Here is a 19,559-nt window from a genome sequence, read left to right as displayed (position 1 = left end):
ACACAGCTGCTGGGAATTTTAATCTGATTTAAATTCATTAGCATTTCCAACCCACCCCAAAGCTAAGCAGCCATCTCTGCTACCTTTCTAGGCTCCTGGACTCCAGAAGGGCTGAAACTCCCATTTGTGAACCCAAAAACTACAGAGAACCAAAACCAGCTTGGAAACCTGCTGAGTAGACGAACTGTTGAGGCAGGCAGTGTTCCACCTGAAATTGCCAGGCCAGTGTTTGGTTATAAAAGAGAAAACCTTGGGAATTCTGATTCAGAAAAAAATAATATCTACAAATAACCTTAGAGCTGAGAAACTGGACTTGAACAGTGTGATAATAATGTGCACTGAGGGGGGCGGGGGGAAGAGGCAGGCTTGCATCCAAAGCACTGAAAGGTGAGTAAGTATTATCAGCCACCATTTACAGCTGGGGAAACTGAGTCAGATAATTTTCAAACTTGGGTGCCTCAAGTGACCTAAACAAGGGGCTGATTGTTAGCAGTGGTGGGACCCCATCCCACTGCTGGAGCCGCTCTGCATTTAGGCACTAACAGGTTTCAGTTTCTTGGATATAGTCATGCACTGAGCCAGTGGCAAGCCAAGCTGAGATCCCAGGGCACCTGACTTCTAGCACCAATACAAGCTGCTGGACCACAGTTGCCCCATGTCAGAGGGGGTCAGCAGCGAGGCAGAGGGATTCCCAGCAATGCCTACTTCCCTTGTAGCTTCCCTGTTAAGTACTCCCCCTCCTCTGCTCTAATCCGACGGAGAACGTCTAGTGGCCAGCGATGGCCCCATTTGCAGAGGAGCAGGAGGACTAGGCTCTGGCCAGCAGATTCAGACTCTGTACCGTGCTCTGAAGATGGAAAGTGCTGAGTCTGATGCTAGCTGTCCCTATCCCCAGGTGCCTGTTTTGGTCCCAGGAGGAACATCCCCATGCAACCCCCGCCCCCCCCCCAAACCATCACTAGACCCATCCTCTAGCCAGAAGTCATGTGCATCCACCCCAGACAGGCACTGGGCCCAGACTAGTGTCCTGACCAGGATACCGTGCAGTGATGCCTTGGCATCCAGCTGGGTGGCAGAAGTGTCAGTGGAGGAGGGCAGCCCTGTCACCCCTTGCTGGTGCCACGGCTCAGTGGTGATTGGTGCATGTGGGGAGCCATCCACTCGCCTTACCCAGAAGGGGACAGGTGCCCATGCTTCATCCACTTAGCTTAGTGCCAGGGACTGGCCATCATTACAGCAGGGGATTTGCAGTGCCTGTGCCAGCAGCTACACGCTCCCCATGTCCACTCCAGCCCTGCTCCCCTCCATGCTGAGCACACCTGGATGTCAGGAGCCTCCATAGGCACTAAGGGCAGCTTAGGATCTAGGCTTAGGGCTGTCCCCTGCATGGGGTCCCCCACCCACCCAGCCAGCTCATGCCCAGGCACCACACCACCACACACGCTAGGTTGCTTCAGTCAGAGCATTTTATTTGTATGAAAATATAAAGTGTCTCCCGCATATTAAACTCTAGTGACTCCGTAGCAAGGGCCAGTCGGCCTCTGGCCAAGCAAGCAGTGTGCAGTTCACAGACCCAGGAGCCAACCCTTTGGGTTTACCAGGTTCCACTTCCGCTGCCTTGTCACCCGCACTGGGACCAAGTGCTGAGCTGTCCCGGCTCAGGCCGGGCTGTATATGGTATTTACACCGGGGAGAAAGAGGGCGATCAATGTACAAATAAATAGCTGGGCTCCCCTATGTACAGGCAGAGGTGTGCAGAGTCCGCCGCTCTACCAGGGCCTCCAGATGCCTGGATTTGCAGCTCGGGGGTGAGGGGACGAGACCTCCCGCAGCCCCCTGGCCGGGCTGGCTGGCACTGCCCTCCGCCAGGCTGGGCATGAGTCCGTGGGGCTGCTGCAGTCCTGGCAGCTGCTGGGCTCAGTGCTGGTCCGTTGCAGGTGCTCCAGCAGGTGGCTGCATGAGTCTCTGCCCAGGAGGTGGGACTTTGCCAGCAGGCTGGTGAGGCGAGACAGGCAGGCTCGGTATCCTTCCCGGTAACTCTCGGCGGGGTCTGGAGGAGAGAGACAGCAAGTCAGTGCTCAGCCGTGGAGTCAGGGCTGCCTTGGCAGGGGGGCTTGGCCAGGGAGAGGTGCGGACTGCACCCTGGGCCCAGTCCCAGCTAGGGTGACCCGATATCCTGACTTTATGGGGACAGTCCTGCTTTTGGGGTCTTTTTCTTATATAGGCTCCTATTACCCCCCACCCCCGTCCCGATTTTTCACGTGCTGTCTGGTCACCCTAGTCCTAGCGGCTGCAAGGGGAGCGTGCCCTGGCATGGAGAGGGGCCAGGGGCCGCAGCCGCAGGTCAATAGAGTCAGAGACTTGGATAAAGGAAGAGGGAGCAGGAGGAACACGTGGTCTGGCTGGGGGGTTCTCCAGGCTAAGCGATTTGAGGAGGGTCTGGCCCTGTCGCCAGCCTGGGCCTGGCTGCGCCCAGGTGTCTGGGCTGGGAGGTGCAGACTCACCTGGGGCGGGGGGGCAGGGGGCGGGGATCTCCCTGAGGAACTGCACGGTCATCTCCAGAATATCCGCCTTCTCGAGCTTGGAATAGCGCGAGCTCTGCGTGGGGAAGCGACAGGACAGGTTAGGCGGCGCCTGACCCGGGGAGCGCAGGGCGCAGCGCGGTGCCGGCCCGGGGAGGGGGGGCGCAGGGCGCAGCGCGGTGCCGGCCCGGGGAGGGGGGGCGCAGGGCGCAGCGCGGAGCCGGCCCGGGGAGGGGGGGCGCAGGGCGCAGCGCGGTGCCGGCCCGGGGGGGCGGGGGCGCAGGGCGCAGCGCGGAGCCGGCCCGGGGGGGCGGGGGCGCAGGGCGCAGCGCGGTGCCGGCCCGGGGAGGGGGGGCGCAGGGCGCAGCGCGGTGCCGGCCCGGGGAGGGGGGCGCAGGGCGCAGCGCGGTGCCGGCCCGGGGGGGCGGGGGCGCAGGGCGCAGCGCGGAGCCGGCCCGGAGAGGGGGGGCGCAGGGCGCAGCGCGGAGCCGGCCCGGGGAGGGGGGACGCAGGGCGCAGCGCGGAGCCGGCCCGGGGAGGGGGGGCGCAGGGCGCAGCGCGGTGCCGGCCCGGGGAGGGGGGCGCAGGGCGCAGCGCGGAGCCGGCCCGGGGAGGGGGGCGCAGCGCGGTGCCGGCTGCTGGTACTCACGTCTTTGCCGATGAGCGGCAGGATGAGGGTCTTCAGCTGGTTCAGGCTCTCGTTGATGCGGGCTCGTCTGCGCTTCTCCATCAGCGGCTTGAGGGTCTGCGGGCAGACAAGGGCACGGGTCAGTCCCGGTGCAGCGGGGGCACAAGGCGGGTGGGCGGGTCAGGCCCAGGGGCTGAGAGGGTTACATGGGGGGTGCGGAGGCCGAGGAATGTGGGGGCGGATCCGGGGGGACCCCGGTGCTAGAGCGCGACCCTCGCTCACCTTCCGCAGCTCAGCGGCCTCCCCGGTTTTCCGGAGCGCGCCCAGCCTGGCGCTGTAGCTCTGCGCCGCTTCGGGCGCTGCGCTGCGCGGGGACATGGGTCCAGGGCAGGATCGCTGGGAGCTCGCTGGGCAGAGCTGCTGGGGGCGGAATCGTGCTCCCAGCCGGGGCCGGGGCGTTTTATGGAGCCGCCTCTGCTGGGCCCCGCCTCCCGCCTCCCGCCTTTGTTACAGGGCTGGGGAGGGACGCCCGGGGCAGGGCTGGATCCCCAAGGAGGCCCCGCCAATTAACAGCCGCCCCATCTGCTGGGCCCCGGGCTCAGGGCGTTGAGATCCGGGCACTGGCTGCAGCCAAGCGCGCAGCCCGGCCCGTCACCTGCCCGCTCTGGTCTGGGCGCCTAGCGGGGTGCCGGGGAAACCCGCAGCCCCAGCGCTGCCCCGAGTCCCACAGCCCGCGCTAGCTTTCGGGGGGCTCCGGCGGGCATTGCGCCCGGGAAAGCGCCCGGGATTCATGCGCCCCCTCCCCCCCCACACACACACGCACACACCCCTCCCTCCACACACACACACACACCCCCTCGCTGGGCCGATGCTGGCAGCAGAGCTGTGCACATAGCTGCGTCCTTGCAGACACAGGCCCCTATATTCAGGGCTCCCTCTCCTGACACGTGCTACGACGCACGACTCCGTGCGCGCGTCTCTGGCGCTTAAGACGCGGCGGGTGGCCCCAGCTCTTTTCGGGGGGGCCGCGCTGCCTCCCTCAGCTCCCAGCCCCGCCGCTGGGACCGCCAGACACGCGAGGCCCCTGGCTGGGGGCCGGTTTGCGCAGCACGTTGCGAGTCCGAAGGCGACACGCGCTGTGGGAAGCTTTGCTGCGCGGCCCGTGTTATCCCCACGCCGCGCGCTCCGCGCAGTGCCCCGCGGGACCAGTGGGCCGCTCCCTGGGTGGGATCTCGGCGCGGGCGGGCGCAGAGGCGGCTGGCTCGCCCCGGCGCAGCCCCCGGCTCCCTCCCGCCCCAGCTGCTGTCCAGGGTGCTGAGCGCGGGGCTCCGCACGAACCTCCGGGAGGGGCCGCTTCAGGGACCGTCTCCCGCCGCCCTGGGGTGGTTCCGCCCCTGCCGAGCTGGGAGCCGGGCTCTGGCCGCCCCGCCCCATTAGCCGCAGGGAGTCAGCTCCAGCCCCCCCCAGCCCCCCGCGCCTGGGGAGCGGGGCTCTGACCCCACCCGGGCAGGGGCAGCCGCTGGCCTCCCGGGGGATGAGCTCCGCCGCTTCCCAAGCCGCCGTGCAGCGGAGCTTCAAACCCAAGCCCCTGCTGCCCCGCGAGGGGAGAGCCCGCCCTCGGCCCCAGAGCGGAGGGGCCTGTATCGCTGGGGGGTGGGCAGCTCCCCCAAGGCCCGTGAGTGGGTGCAAAGCCCCTTCGTTAACTGCTACCCCTCGCCCTCTGACGGGAACGGGTCCCGCACCTGCAACCGCGCAGCCAGGTGCGCCTGTCCGTAAGCCCTTCCCGCCAGGGACTCATCTGTACAGGGGAAACCCCTTGGCTGGCAGCCGCGTATGGTACCAAAGTGCGTTACCCGTCCTTCTGGGGGAACAAAGGGGCTCCGAGCTGCTGCTGCCGTTTGGCAGCCCCTCCTCTTTCTCCACAAGACACAACAAGGCCGAGTCACCGGCAGAGGGAGAAGAGAATAGGAAAGACAGGAAAGGCGGCGTCTGTCTTTAGGGCTTGGAGGCCCAGCTGCTGGAAAATGATAGGCCGGACCCAGCACAAGGTCCTATCAGCCACTGGCAAACTTTCACAGATGTCTACATTTTAAGGCCAGAAGGGACCATTGTGATCATCTAGTCTGAGCTCCTGTCTAATACAGGCCAGAGAACTGCCCCAAAGAAGTGCTAGAGCAGATTTTTCAGAAAAACAGCCAACCTTGATTTAAAACTAGTCAGTGGTGGAGAATCCACCAGGACCCTTGGTACATTGTTCCAATGGTTAATTGCCCTCACTGTTAAAAATTTACACCTTATTTCCAGTCTGAATTTGTTTAGCTCCAACTTTCAGCCATTGGATCAGGTTCTGCCTTTCTCTGCTAGACTGACGAGCCCATTGTTAAATATGTGTTCCCCCTGTAGGTACTTACAGATAATAAACCAGTCACCCTTTGACCTTCTCTTTGTTAAGCTATGTAGATGGAGCTCCTTGAGTCTATCACTGCAAGGCAGGTTTTCTAATCCTTTAATCATTCTCATGGCTCTTCTCTGAACCTTCTCTAATTTACCATCCTTCTTGAATTGTGGACACCAGACAGGACACAGTATTCCAGCAGCGGTCACACCTCTCTCCTCCAAGTGGAGATCCCAAGATCACATTCACTTTTTTGGTCACAGCATCACAGTGTCATGTTCAGGTCTTATCCACCATGGCCACCAAATCTTGTTCAGAGTCCCTGCTTCCCAGGACAGATTCCCCCATCCTGTAACTATGGTGTACATTCTTTATTCTAGATGTATACATTGACATTTAGTCATATTAAGTTGCATATTGTTTGCTCATGCTCAGTTTACCAAGTGATCCAGATGGCTCTGAATCAGTGACCTGTCTTCTTTGTTATTTGCCACACCTCCAATTTTTGTGTCATCTGCAAACTTTATCAGTGATGATTTTATGTTTTCTTCCAGGCCATTGATAAAGATATTAAATAGTATTAGGGCCAAGAACCAATTCCTATGGGACTGTACTGGAAACAGACCCACTGAATGCCAATTCTCCATTTACAGTTATAGTTTGAGACCTTTAATAATAATTGGAGATAGACCAATCTCCTAGAACTGGAAGGGACCTTGAAAGGTCATCTAGTCCAGCCCCCTGCCTTCACTAGCAGGACCAATTTTTGCCCCAGATCCCTAAGTGGCCTCCTCAAGGATTGAACTCACAACTCTGGATTTAGCAGGCCAATGCTCAAACCACTGAGCTATTGCTATCCCTTCCCCCTCTCAGTGCATTAGATTTTAATTCATTTAATGTGTGCTACGTTAATTTTATATTGTTCTAATCATAATGTCATGTGATACCAATTCAAATGCCTTAGACGCATAGACTATCAGAGCTGGAAGGGACCTCAGAAGGTCATCTAGTCCAACCCCCTGCTCAAAGCAGGACCAATCCCCAGACAGATTTTTATCCCAGATCCCTAAATGGCCCCTTCAAGGATTGAATTTATAACCCTGGGCTTAGCAGGCCAATGTACAAACCACTGAGCTATCCTTCCCTCATTATAGATGGCTAAGTATATCACATCAACACTATTACCTTTCTCAGCCAAACTTGTGATCTCATTTAAAAAGATAAGATATCAAGTTAAATAGGATCCGTTTTCCATAAACCCATGTTGATTTGCATTAATTATATTACTCTCCTTTAGTTCATTAGTAATCAAGTCCTGTACCAGCTACTCCCAGGCTTACCCTTTTAAAAAATTGGCATTACATTAGTTTTCTTCCAGGCAGCTGGAAGTTCCCCAATGCTCCAAGATTTATTGAAAAATCAACATTAATGGTCCAGCAAAGCCCTCTGCCAGGTCTTTTAAAACTCTTGGTTACAAGTTATCTGGACCTGTTGATTTTTAAATGTCTGCCTTTAGTAGCTTCTGTTTAACATCCTTCAGTGAGTGATACTAGTGGAATGGAAAGAGTGTTATCATCGCGGTATGATGAGACTGTATCAGCTGTTTCCCCCCAAGAACAGAGCAGAAATATTTATTAAACACCTCTGGCTTTTCTGCATTATTATTGATAATTCTACCACTTCCATCGAGTAATGGACCAATACCATTCTCAGGATTCTGTGTGTTCCTAATAGATTTTAAAAACTCCTTATTGTCCTTAACTCTGCTGGCCACAGGTTTCTCCTTGTGTCCCTTGGCTTCCCTTATTTTCCACATTTCCTTACTTGTGATTTATACTCATTACTATCCACTTCCCCTTTTCTTCCCTTTGTTACATGTTATTTTTCACCCCAGTGTTGTGCTGTTTAAGGCATTACATTGAACTTGCCTGTCCCTTCACGTGATCACACCAGTGTTGCAAACGGTGGCCTTGTCTTGACTGGCTAAGCCAGACTCTTATTCACCCAGGAAAGCTCCTGCTCCAATACCTCTGTTAGTCTATAAGGTGCCACAGGGCTCTTCCCGCTCCTATGAGACAGGAACATGGAACCTAGGGAAGCGCAGGAGACGGTGGGGAAGGGGAACGGACACATCAGAGGGGCTCACATCCAAGTGCTGCTCTGGATTTGAATCCGTCCGATGGAAGGGTGACGTCATCTGGTTTCCTCTCTCTGGGCAGGACATTTTGGGGACTTGGGGCGCGGGCAGGTCCCAGGGCCAGAGGGCAGCGGCGCCTGGTCCCCGGGCCGGGGGTGCCCGGCCTCTCGGCTCTCCAGGCGCGGAGGGGCGGCGCATGGAGACGGCTGGTTGCCCCTCGGGGGCAGAGGTTGCCCAGGCTCCCCCGGCGCAGCGTCTCCCGTCAGCACCAGCCCCGGCCGCCGCCTGCCCGAGCTGCTGTCCAGGGTGCTGAGCGCAGGGCCCGGCAGGAGCCTCCGGGTGGGGCCGCAGCGGGTCTCCGCCCCTGTCCCCGCAGCCTCAGTGTCCCGGCCTCGCTAAGGCTCCAGTGGCCCCACAACCCCCCCCCACCCCCCAGTGCCGGGCTCTGGCCCTGCGCCCCCTGACAGCCCCTGGTTCCCCTCCGCCCCCTCCAGCGCCTCCTGCCACCGCCCGGCTCAGCGGGCGCCCCCGCACCGGGCAAGCGAGTCCCAGCGGCCTGGCTCCTTCGGCTGGGCGCAGCTCGGGCCGGCCCTGGGTCGTGGCAGACAGACAGTCAGGCGCTGCCGGCCTGCGGGGGTGGGGGGCAGGTCCCGGGGTCACCGGGTTTCATGTCTAGGCCGCCTGCTCGGAACAGGCGCTTGGCGACTGAGGCGGGTACGAAACGCGCCGCCATCTGCCCGAGACAATAGCGCCGCGAGGAGACGCTTCCCCGAGTAACTGACAACTCCCGGGGCGGGGGGAGCGGCCCCCAGCGGCCTGCCTGGGTCTGCTGAGCGCCTGGGCCGCTTGCTCCGACTCGCGCGGCGCCATGGCCGGGGGAGGGGGTTGCGAAGCCCACCCGCGCCGGGGGCCCTGCGTGTGGCAGGAGGGAAGGAGCGCAGTGGGTCTCTCCCCCAGCCGACACCCCCGCGTACCGGGCACCCAGCGCCGCCGCCTCGCCTCTCCAGCGGAGGGGGCCTTGAGGCTGCCTCTGGGGGGCGATGGGCGCTCCCTGGCTGGGAAGAAGGCAGCGGGTGCCTGGGGCGGGAAGGGGGCTGCCCCGGTGTGCCCAGGACCGCGGGTTGCCTGTCCCGGCCCTGGACCCGACCCAGTGGGGGTTGGGCGGGATGCAAGCGCTGGCGGCTGCCTGGGGACTTGTCATTCCGCAGGGTCTCCCGGATTGTGTGTCCTTCAGGAGCAACCCCGAAGAGCTGCCCGGGCCTGGCCCGCTCCCACCTCGGTGCAGCGCCGAGCACTCCAGGCAGGGCAAGGGCAGGGGCTGCTGAGCTCTCAAGAGCCCCCAGCGGGGGCTGCTGGGGAGCCGCTTCTGTCCGAGGTTCGCGGCTCGCCGAGCCTGTGCAATGCCAGGAGCTCCCCTGCCCCCCGCCCCCCGTTTCTTTCCTTTCGCCCTTCAGCCAAGCCCCGGCCGAGACAGACCCAGCCCCTGCGAGGGCGCGCCCGGGGCGGAAACCCGCGCTCAGCCCTTCTCTGCAAAGCCAAAGGGCAGAGCAGCCCCGGGGGCCGCTATCAGCTTCATCGCGGTGTCCTTATCATCGGCCTCGGGGGGACCCCCGGGGACCCCCGCCCCCGAGAGCCGCCGGAGGATGGGAGGCTGCGAGATACCCCCAGCGGCACGTGCCAGTGAGCGGCCCATCTGCTGCCCTAACTGCCGTGAGATAGATAGTGTGTGGGGATCGACGGACAGACAGACAGAGGGGGTGGATGGGGGTAGATAGAGTGTGTGGGGATGGACGGACAGACAGACAGAGGGGGTGGATGGGGGTAGATAGAGTGTGTGGGGATGGACGGACAGACAGACAGAGGGGGTGGATGGGGGTAGATAGAGTGTGTGGGGATGGACGGACAGACAGACAGAGGGGGTGGATGGGGGTAGATAGAGTGTGTGGGGATGGACGGACAGACAGACAGAGGGGGTGGATGGGAGTAGATAGAGTGTGTGGGGATGGATAGACAGACAGACAGAGGGGGTGGATGGGGGTAGATAGAGTGTGTGGGGATGGACGGACAGACAGACAGAGGGGGTGGATGGGGGTAGATAGAGTGTGTGGGGATGGACGGACAGACAGACAGAGGGGGTGGATGGGGGTAGATAGAGTGTGTGGGGATGGAGGGACAGACAGACAGAGGGGGTGGATGGGGGTAGATAGAGTGTGTGGGGATGGACGGACAGACAGACAGAGGGGGTGGATGGGGGTAGATAGAGTGTGTGGGGATGGACGGACAGACAGACAGAGGGGGTGGATGGGAGTAGATAGAGTGTGTGGGGATGGACGGACAGACAGACAGAGGGGGTGGATGGGGGTCGATAGAGTGTGTGGGGATGGACGGACAGACAGACAGAGGGGGTGGGTGGGAGTAGATAGAGTGTGTGGGGATGGAGGGACAGACAGACAGAGGGGGTGGATGGGGGTAGATAGAGTGTGTGGGGATGGAGGGACAGACAGACAGAGGGGGTGGATGGGGGTAGATAGAGTGTGTGGGGATGGACGGACAGACAGACAGAGGGGGTGGATGGGGGTAGATAGAGTGTGTGGGGATGGATAGACAGACAGACAGAGGGGGTGGATGGGGGTAGATAGAGTGTGTGGGGATGGACGGACAGACAGACAGAGGGGGTGGATGGGAGTAGATAGGGTGTGTGGGGATGGACGGACAGACAGATAGACTGGAGCAGAATCTATCCATCCCCACACACCCCCGTCTATCGGGATTAAGTATAAAGCCCCTTACTTCCCGCACCTCTCTTCTAACCGCTTGGGAAAGGCCTGGGTGGGAACCCCGGGCGGGAGAGCCCCCTGCCCCCTGCCAGTGCCACATTTGAACCTGCCCTGGAGGGTTACGAGGGCAGCGCTGCAGTGGGCACCGCAGGCCTTGGCAGCTGGGAGTGCTGAGCTGAAGCCCCAGTTCTGGCCCTGACTTTCTTTGTGGCCTCCCCACCCCTGACGTGGAGATAGCGTCTCTCTCTGCCTGGGAATTTGTATCGTGTTCATCCCTGTTGTATAGAGAGATTCCTGCAAACCTACCCCAGGGACCTCTGGTAACATCTGTAATGTCAAGTAAGTTCCATCTACTGTAAGTGCGAGGTCCTATGCATTTCCAAGGGTCCCCTCCCTGGCACTTACGTTGGCTCGGTACCCGGCATGTCCCAGCAGTGGTAGAGTTCTCCACTCTTTTCTCTTCTGTGGCTTTTTATCAGAGGGGTCAGACCTCTGTGGAGCGAGGAGACTCTCCCCATCCCTTAGGCTGGTTCTGCTGCTGGATGCAGAGAAATGTCAGTCCAGCGAGAAAAGGGAAAACATCAAGAATGAAATGACACAATCCTTCCTACACCTTTGTAGTTAAACTCTCTGCTGTTGGGCTTGTCTCTGAGATATTTTCCACTCATCTTATCCTGAACACCCCTGTCCAGTTCTGGGAGGACACTTCATCCAGTTCTCTGGCATCCATCAGCTCAACTCTCGGCTCCTCACTGAAGTTTCCTCATTGGCGTTCAATCAAACTACACTTGAGTTGTTCAGGCTGAAGCATAGGGGATGGGTACAGAGTACACCACACATCCAATGTACACAAGCTTATCTATACACTTGCATCTAATACTATTGGTTAACACATCCTATCATACACTTTAGGATTGGTCTATGTGTTTGTAACCAACCCCTGTGCAGATCACGAACGTGTCCACGATCCACAAAGCTGCAGCTGCCAGCTCATCACACATTACCCTTCTTACTAGTTGTTTATCTACTAACTATGTTATTTACAAGGCCACTTGTGAGTTTAGGCCTTGTCCATTGCTAACCCGTGTCCTCACATCTGTTTTCCTTCATTATTCATGCAAGGCCTGCACCTGTTGGAAAGGCCTTGGTCCTTCCCGGAGGCACAGACCTTGCACTGATCTTGGCTTATGGGAGGCTGGGAGCTCACCTGAGCGTAAAGGAGAAGCATCAGTCACTCTCACGTCGCATGCCACTAATGTTCCCTGCTAGTTCAGCTTCCCTTGTCTGCGGGCTGAGCGGAGACAAGACAGTGCCATCACTCCCAGGCCCACGGGGGCTGGGCACAAAGGGAGGCCAGGTCCCCTGACAATAGTCCTTGGCCATCTTGGGCCAGTTTACACATCCAGGCTTACGTTTCATGTTCTCTGTGTGTGTGTATATATAATCTTCCTACTGTATTTTCCACTGCATGCATCTGATGAAGTGAGCTGTAGCCCATGAAAGCTTATGCTCAAATAAATTTGTTAGTCCCTAAGGTGCCACAAGTCCTCCTGTTCTTTTTACAAAAAGGTCAGTGATGCTTGTGGATGGAGAAAATGGAGCTTTGATTTCTACCAGATTTATACAATGCTCACCAGGTTTAGCGCAGAGATGGGCAGCCAGAAGGAAAAGCCCTGAGCACCTGTCACATCCCCTGGCACCCTGGGACACCCTCACTTCTCCTCTGTGGCCTTGGCCTTGGTGGGGTTGTTCTGAGTTTTCAGTTGTTTAGTGGCTAGCGCCATCTTGTGGTAGAAGCATTTAATGGCTACATCTGGGATTCACCATGATGGGATTCAGCGGACTGTTCTGATCTGCCATATCATACACATGTTCTGAGCAGGCCATGTAAGTGCTGTTGGCCTAGCAGTGAGTGTGGTCACATATGTCCCTCTAAAACATACAAGCAAGACATGATGGAGGCAAGACCCAGGAGCGTCAGCATGGGGAAAGCTCCATTTCCCCGTCCCCAGCTGGAAAGGGCAGGCCAGCTTGGCAATGAAAGGGTCCGGGTCCGAGGTGTAGAAGGAGATGGAGTGACGTAATAATGATCATCTGATGCTCTTCAGCCTCGAGATTGAATGTCAGGGGCTCCCGGAGTGAGATTTAACCAGCGGGGCCCCACGCTCTGGCCTGCCTCATTTGTTCCACATGACATTTCTGCAGTGCAAGGGGCTGCTCCAGAGTTCGCTCCTCTGCAGCTCACGGCTGCCTTGGGTCTGGCTTGTGCCTGCGAGGGAGAACATCCTGCTCCCGAGCGAGCGAATGACAAAGGGCTCTCCCAGGCCAGCTCAGAACTGAGAGATACTCAGCAAAGGCCTGCAGGCTTCCATGGAGGGACTCAGAGGTCACACCTAGCCGCTGGGCTCTGCTCTCTGCAAAGCCAAGCCAGGCCTGGGCAGATCAGAATCACCTTCAGCAGCTCCACAACCAGGCTCTGCAGCTCTGCCGTCCCTCGCTCATATCCCATGGGCAGTGCAGTGACCATCTTCTCCATCCTTTGTGGGGCCTTTGCCATGGCCAGCACCATCACCTCGCTCTGCACAGACTGTTGGCAGGTAATAGACACTTTGGTGTCCTTTCTGTCCCATTTGGTAACTGAGCTATGGAGACCTCCATGCTGAGGCGGGCTCCCTGGCTGTGAGCGCACTCACACGGGGCAATGCAGCGGCAAACTCTCCTATCTGCCCTGGGTCGTCATGTCTAGGAAACGCCCAGAGCAGCACAAAACCCCCAGCATCTGCTCTGACAAACATGCCACATACATCAAAGAGGAGCTGTAAATTCTAGCCTAGCCAGGTTCTTATGCAGGGCCCATCACCGTGGCCTCTGAGCACTTCCCTTGCTCTCCTGAAGAGTGGGGCTTGTTGGGATCTACGCAGATGCTGGTTTGGTGTAATGCACTGGCGCGCCTCAGACAGCGCATTCAGAGCAGAACGAGGGTGGTGAAGCTGGAGCAATGAGGCTCTCCTGCTCTGGAATTGCTCCAGCCCGAGGCCTTGAATGAGCACTGCACACTGGGTACTGAGCTCTGCGGAATATCCGGCCCCGCTTGGTGGTGCTGAGCATCGAACTCTGGGCCCCATGGGAGCAAATTATAATGACCAATCAAACGCTGCTACTGAGCAGAGCTGAAGAGTTTTGTTGGCAAACAGGGCCTGGTAATTTCCAGAGAACCTGGCATCTAATGCCCATCCAGGAGCGAGAGCAGGCCCTGGGGGAGGCCAGGGGCTGAGGGTGGTGGAGGAGAGGGTTAGGATTAAAGCAGGGTGTCTCGTATAACGGGACGGAATAGTCAAGGGGATGGGGAAAATGGGGTTACACTCTCTTTCTCTCTCCTGGGGAGAGCAAACCCTGATGCTGAACCATACTCTGGGGGCTGTACTGTGCGGCAGGATACAATGCCCCATGACTTGCGCCTTCTCCCCTCTCAGATTAACAGCAAAGGCTCCGTTGTTCTGAGCACCCGGTGTCGTGGCCTCTGGAGAGAATGTGTCTGGGACAAGTTTGTGAAGATCTGGACCTGTGATGTTTTCAGCTCCTACCTGAATCCACATCCAGGTAACAAAGAGCGAGGTGCAGTGGGGGAGCTGCAGTTTTCCCCTGAGGCTGATGTATCAGAACACCACAAATGGTGTTTGAAAGGGAGATCAACCCCCCTGCCCAAGGCCTTAGACCACTCGCTAACTACCAGGGGTAGGATGAGCCCTTCCCGTGGGACAGATTATCTCACACCCATTCCTGCATGGTTCTGGCACCTGGCACCAGATACTGGGCCAGAGTGGCCTTGGGGCTGACCCAGCCTGCTGTTCTTGTGTTCCCACCAATAGCACCAATCCTCTGCGCTTCGGGGCTGACTTTCAATCAGAGCAGAGTGCTGCAGGAGATGGAGTTCCACAAATGAAACTTCATTCTAGAGTCAGGGAAACTCCCTGCAAAAGTCTCTTGACATGGGCCCCTCCCTCCAGCCAGCCCACTGTCCCACTCCTGAAAGCTCCTGGTCACTTCCCCGGGACACAGGGCTTGGGAGAGAGGCAGGAGGGCGCAGCTTCCAGCTGACTGTTCAGAGCAGGCGAATCACCCTGTCTAGGGTAGGTGGCACTGCGCGATAGACACAAAGCCCTGACCCAGGAGGGAAGGGAGCATACCCGGAGAATGACGTGGACTTTGGACTCAGGAGGCAGGAAGCAGGAGGCCACTGATGAGGCTGCCAGCCTAGCAGGGTCTCTTTAATATTTACACCTGAGCAGTTGGTGTAACCACATGTGCCGTGGCAGCTCCCAGCGGCTCCAGCAGGAGATGTGTAAATGCGAAGGCAAAGCGAGGCCTTGACTACTTCTCTGTGTTCCCGGCTCATAGGTACTGCATCAAACTCCATTGATAGCGCATATTACAGCCTTCCAGCTGCACAACTCCTTGCTTCCTGTTTAAATCCTTCAGCCCTACGGCCCACACACTGTCTGCTCCAGCTCTACAGCTCATCAGAACAATTCAGAATGTTGGCATCCCCTTCCCCCAAACTGAAACAATGTCCAAAAAATTGCCACTGATTTTTTTCCATTTTTCAAATGTTTCATTCAGTCCATCAGCTTCCATCAGAGGATCATGCCCAGCAGTCACCACTGATCTGCAATGGGGTCAGACTGGTGACCAGCATCATAGCCCGTTACCAGCCCCTTGCACCATCCATCCTCTGTGGGTACAGCCCTAAATCCAGGACCACACCCACTAGCCCCATGTCACTCTCCTGCTCATGCTTTGTTTGCTTCTTTTTATAAGCTGCCATCATTCTCACACGGACGCTGCTGATCACTTCCAGCATTGCTAGTGCTGGTGCATTTCTCTGCCTGCTGTTGGGATTTAAATATTTCAGCTGCTGTCAGGAACCCCTGGCTAAACAACACTGGCTCTGCCTGGCTGCCGGACTCTTCTTCCTCGTAGGTATGTTCTCCCCCAAACTCTGAACTAAGAGCTGTTAAAACAAACCAACTCTGTCTCTAGGCGATGCCATCCCAAGTCGTGACGCTGGCTGGGAGCCTGACAGGGCGTGCGAGGTCAGTCAGCCGGGGCAGACCACGCACACGTGCAAATGCACTCACACGTGTGCATGGATGCCCATGCACCTGGCCGTGTGGGCATTAGGGAGGGTCAGGGAATGATTTGGTTTTTTTCCCCATGAAAAAGGTTTCTATGAAAAATGTTGGGGTTTAATGTAAAAAACAAAAACTTTCTCTTTTCAGTTTCCACAAACAAAACAAACACACATTTTAAAATCAAAATATTTGGAAACGATGTATGTGGATATTTGTGAAAAAACAACAATAAAAAAACCCCAAAACAATTGCTTTGGCCCAAACGCCCTTGCTTGATTAAAAAAAACCCTTCATGGAAAAAATTCCTGCCAGCTCCACTGGGGCCTCCTTGAAAACGCTCAGTGAAGACCCCCGGGATCATTCTTGAGAGTCCCTATGGCATAGGCGCCTGGGGCTGGGGCAGCGTGACGTGCCCAGTCCAGAGTTCTGTGACTGCTGAAGATGGGACAGTCTTTTCTGAACTGGGATTTCATGCTACCCATGGGGTGACTAGATGACATGCTGCTACCCATCCCCTCAGCTCTCCTCATCCAGCTATAAAAGCAAATCTCAAACACCATGATCTTATTAAACAAACCAAGCCAGGGATGACTATAGCCCCACCACACAGCAGAATGGAAGGTTATAGGGCCCTTCATGGAGATGCAGGGGTCTTCTACTGACTTAGCCTGGCATCTGGACCAGGTGTGTCCTATTAGCTCCAATCCTGGGCATAAGAAGGTTTGAGCCTCTCGCTCTCTGTGGCAGAGGGAACCAGGGTCCTGCAGTGGGGTCTTGCAGGGACTAGCCATGCTTGGGGGCAAGAGCGGACAGGATGTTTATGTTTGCTGTTATTAAAGTTTAGTTATGAAGAAACCCCAGGCAGCATGTGTGTGTGCGTGTTTTCAGGGGGAAGTTGTGCTGTGTGATGCATATCTGTGTGTGTGTGTGTGTTTAGGGGGAAGTTGTGCCATGCGTGTCTGTGTGTGTGTGTGTTGTGTGTAGGGGAAGCTGTGCTATGTGCGTCTGGATGTGCGTGCGTAACCATGCTAGGAGCAAGGTGGAATGCCACTTGCTCACAAACATTGTAAGAAAAAGCTGGAACCCCCCGGACACATTTCTAAATGATCATTTACGACAAGATCTGAAGGCAGCTGGGGAGTTTCTCATCTTTTCACCCTCTGCCCTTTTGAATTCTCCACAGGGGCCTGGCACACATCAGGACCTACCCAAACTCACAGTGAACCACGGCAGCAGACGGGAGGTTTTGCTTTCTGGGGTCTACCCCAAGACTGCGGGAATCACAGAGTTCTCTGCTTTGTTTCAGGCATTTCAACCTCTGTTGGTGTCACAAGATACTGTGTGTATGTCTACTCCCTGCACCAGTACGAGGTACTGTCACCCGCAGCTGCTGCTCGTTATTTACTGAGCCTCCCACGGTCACCTGGCACTTTCCAGATATGGAAGAGACACAGCCCCTGCCCCAGGGAGCTTACAGTTGAGTTTGGAACCAGACAAGGCAATTCAGACACAGGATCTGAGGAGCCACAATGAGCTGGAGTTGCCATAGGGGTAATGGTGTATTGGTCACTTTAGAAAGGCTGATCCACCCGGCGCTTTGATGAAAGCTGGTTTTTGACAACAGCTGTTTTGGTTTGGTTCTGTCTGGGAGGCTCCTACAGATCCCGTTCGGGCCCCGTCCTAATCAGAGCAGAGGGCAGACAGAGAAGTGTTACTGACCCCGCTCTTTGGGAGAGGCCCTGGGAATCCAGGATCACTCTATGAAACAAAGGGCAAGCACCATGCAATGCATTTCTATGGCCTTTGGGCCCCGCCCCGCTCTCCTTTACTCCCCTGCACCCTTAGCAAGCTAACTAGGGCTGTGGGGATGTAACTGGGTGCAGAATTGGGCCCTCAGCGAGTTCATCGAATTCAGCCAGTTGAATGAACCAGGAGCCTCACAAATAAAACAGCGCACTGGTGAAATGCTCCCTCAGCAATCTGACCCACCCCAGGACCTGGGCTTTCTACCGTTGCAGACATTTCACCTGTGATAGCTTTAACGGTGGATGTCATTCACCACCTTTATGCTGGAGCTAGGGGAGTGACCTCAGGGTGAACGGGACACATTTTCTATTGCTCATACTCAATTTTGCTTTTGTTTTACAGGTGTCTCTAAAAATCCCAGGATTCCCAAGCTTTGAATACGGCTACTCCCTATGGATGGCTGTGGGGGGCAGCCTAGGGGCTATTGTTGCAGCTGGTGTATCCTGCTATGAAGTCCTGTTTAAAAAAGATCCCAGGGCAAATGCAGTGAAGGCAGTAGCTGGGAGTGGGTGCACTGCTGGCATGGACATTGTGCGTACGTATGTGTGAGCGGGACGAGATCTCCCGAGCTGGAGGACAGCAGCAGTATCACCGAAAGTCACAGCTTGGTGATGTTTGACACAGCTCTGTGCGTGGAAAGGCTGGGAGACCTGCTTTGTAATCGTTTCTCAGATACTGTTTCCCAAGGATTAGGCTCAAGTCAGGGATACATTTGCCATGTTTCCCTGCTAGATTTCTAGAAATGTTTTTGGTATCTACAGTCAGGTGGAACATGCCGTGCAACTTCTCCCCAGCTTTCCTGGCTTGTGCTATTTGCATATTGCTTTGGCCTCCTTCGCATGCATTAAATAAGCCGTCAAACTAAAGTTTGAGTCCAGGCAGGTAAAAGCGCTGTGCTAATTCAGTGCTCTGGGCTGCCATATGGGCCAATAGAGACAATGTGACGTGAACACTCCGGCCATAGTGCCCGACATGTAATCACATTCCCTTTGTTTTAGCCTTTGAACACCCCATTTTCTGCGCTGCCTTTGGAAGTTTTCCCCTGCTTGGCTCTGGAGGCCTCAGCTGGAGTCCTGTGGGCAGTTCTGGGCAGCCCACTTAGAGAAAGATGTGGGCAAACTGGTGAGAGTACCCTGCAGAACCACAAAAACGATGCAACGTTTAGAAAACCTGACCCACGAGGAAAGGTTAAAAAACTGGGCACAGTTAATCTGGAGAAAAGACGGGAGGCACCCATGGGTGGTGGGTATAATAGGCTTTGCCTTCCCTGGCGTTGCTGTTGACCCACCACTGGACAACAGGGCAGCGGTGCCCCCCCCCGAGACCCCCACTGCCTCCTCCACTTCACCCACCAGCCCTGAAGGTCCCCACTGCTCCTCCTTGGGACGGGGGAGTGTGGAGTGAGGCCGGCAGACTGAGGAGGTTTGTCCAGACACTGCTGGGGCTGGTGGCTCGGCGGGAGGATCTGGTGCTTGGGGAGGCTGCTGGCAGCTCGGCCCGGCCAGACTCTGGCGGGGGGGGGGGCATCAGGGGCGGGGGGACCAGCGGCTCAGCCCGGTGCTGGGGCCGGCCCGGTGGCTTGGTCTGGTGCTGGAGCAGGCCCGGTGCTCGGTGGTGGGGGTGGAGGCTCAGTCTGGTGCTGGAGTGGGTCAGGGGGCTGACGGCTCAGCCTGATGTGGTTGGGGCGGGCGGGCCAGGACCCCTCTGGCGGAGGGGGCCCTCAGGGCTTTTCCTTTGGGGGCGTTGGGGCTCCAGGGTGTGGGGGGAGAGGTCTTGAGCATAAGGGGCAGGGCCAGCAGGCTAGCCTCCCCAAAGCAGGGGTTCACCACTGCCCGTGGGGGCACCTGATAACAGTCTTTGAATCTAAGAGCTGTTACAAAGAGGACGGTGATCAATTGTTCTCCATGTTTTATGGTCAAGCCCCAAACAGCTGCTCAGTTTGGCCGTTTCTCCTTCACAAGCAGGGGTCTGGTCCCATTAGTGTTAGAGGAGGGAGCTCTTGCAATCACACCCAAACTAGAATAGGCCATGTGCTCCTCTGGGTGTGCAGCACCCCGCACATCGGGGCCTGATCCCGAGGGAGGCCTCTGGGTGCTGCCGTAACACAAAGAATCAACATCATAATTGCCACTAGTCCCACGTGTCTTTATTCTGTTATAAAA

At 57.0% G+C, this 19,559-nt stretch overlaps 2 protein-coding genes across 3 annotated transcripts; one reads left to right on the top strand and one right to left on the bottom strand.

Moving 5' to 3' along the window:
• Positions 1–1,705: 1,705 nt before the first annotated feature.
• Positions 1,706–3,566, bottom strand: HES2 (hes family bHLH transcription factor 2). Its single transcript, XM_044996643.1, has 4 exons — positions 3,433–3,566; positions 3,172–3,267; positions 2,505–2,598; positions 1,706–2,050 (listed from the first exon to the last, which is right to left on the bottom strand). Exons 1-4 carry the CDS (start codon positions 3,526–3,528, stop codon positions 1,770–1,772), a joined length of 567 nt encoding a protein of 188 aa, XP_044852578.1. The 5' UTR covers positions 3,529–3,566; the 3' UTR covers positions 1,706–1,769.
• A 10,201-nt stretch (positions 3,567–13,767) lies between these two features.
• Positions 13,768–17,995, top strand: LOC123354491 (claudin-16-like). Of its 2 annotated transcripts, none has more exons than XM_044996606.1 (4): positions 13,768–14,059; positions 15,278–15,439; positions 16,898–16,962; positions 17,740–17,995. In XM_044996606.1, exons 1-4 carry the CDS (start codon positions 13,900–13,902, stop codon positions 17,944–17,946), a joined length of 594 nt encoding a protein of 197 aa, XP_044852541.1. In that variant the 5' UTR covers positions 13,768–13,899; the 3' UTR covers positions 17,947–17,995. The 2 variants fall into 2 exon arrangements, with proteins under 2 accessions (XP_044852541.1, XP_044852540.1); XM_044996605.1 differs by having other exon boundaries at positions 16,775–16,962.
• The last annotated feature ends 1,564 nt before the right edge of the window (positions 17,996–19,559 follow it).

This window comes from Mauremys mutica, chromosome 21 (genome assembly GCF_020497125.1).
Source record: "Mauremys mutica isolate MM-2020 ecotype Southern chromosome 21, ASM2049712v1, whole genome shotgun sequence".
Classification (NCBI taxonomy): domain Eukaryota; kingdom Metazoa; phylum Chordata; order Testudines; family Geoemydidae; genus Mauremys; species Mauremys mutica.
Note: the sequence above shows the minus strand (reverse complement) of the source record. Positions and strands in the feature narration are given on the sequence as shown.

Bases quoted from the DNA above. Each gene is read 5' to 3' on its own strand.
- LOC123354491 (XM_044996605.1), top strand. From the start codon at position 13,900: ATGCCCCATGACTTGCGCCTTCTCCCCTCTCAGATTAACAGCAAAGGC. The intron at 14,060-15,277 runs GTAACAAAGAGC...TCTTTTTATAAG, and splicing joins CTACCTGAATCCACATCCAG to CTGCCATCATTCTCACACGG. The intron at 15,440-16,774 runs GTATGTTCTCCC...AATTCTCCACAG, and splicing joins CGGACTCTTCTTCCTCGTAG to GGGCCTGGCACACATCAGGA.
- HES2 (XM_044996643.1), bottom strand. From the start codon at position 3,528: ATGTCCCCGCGCAGCGCAGCGCCCGAAGCGGCGCAGAGCTACAGCGCC. The intron at 3,268-3,432 runs GTGAGCGAGGGT...GTCTGCCCGCAG, and splicing joins AGGCCGCTGAGCTGCGGAAG to ACCCTCAAGCCGCTGATGGA. The intron at 2,051-2,504 runs GTGAGTCTGCAC...TCTCTCCTCCAG, and splicing joins CCCCTGCCCCCCCGCCCCAG to ACCCCGCCGAGAGTTACCGG.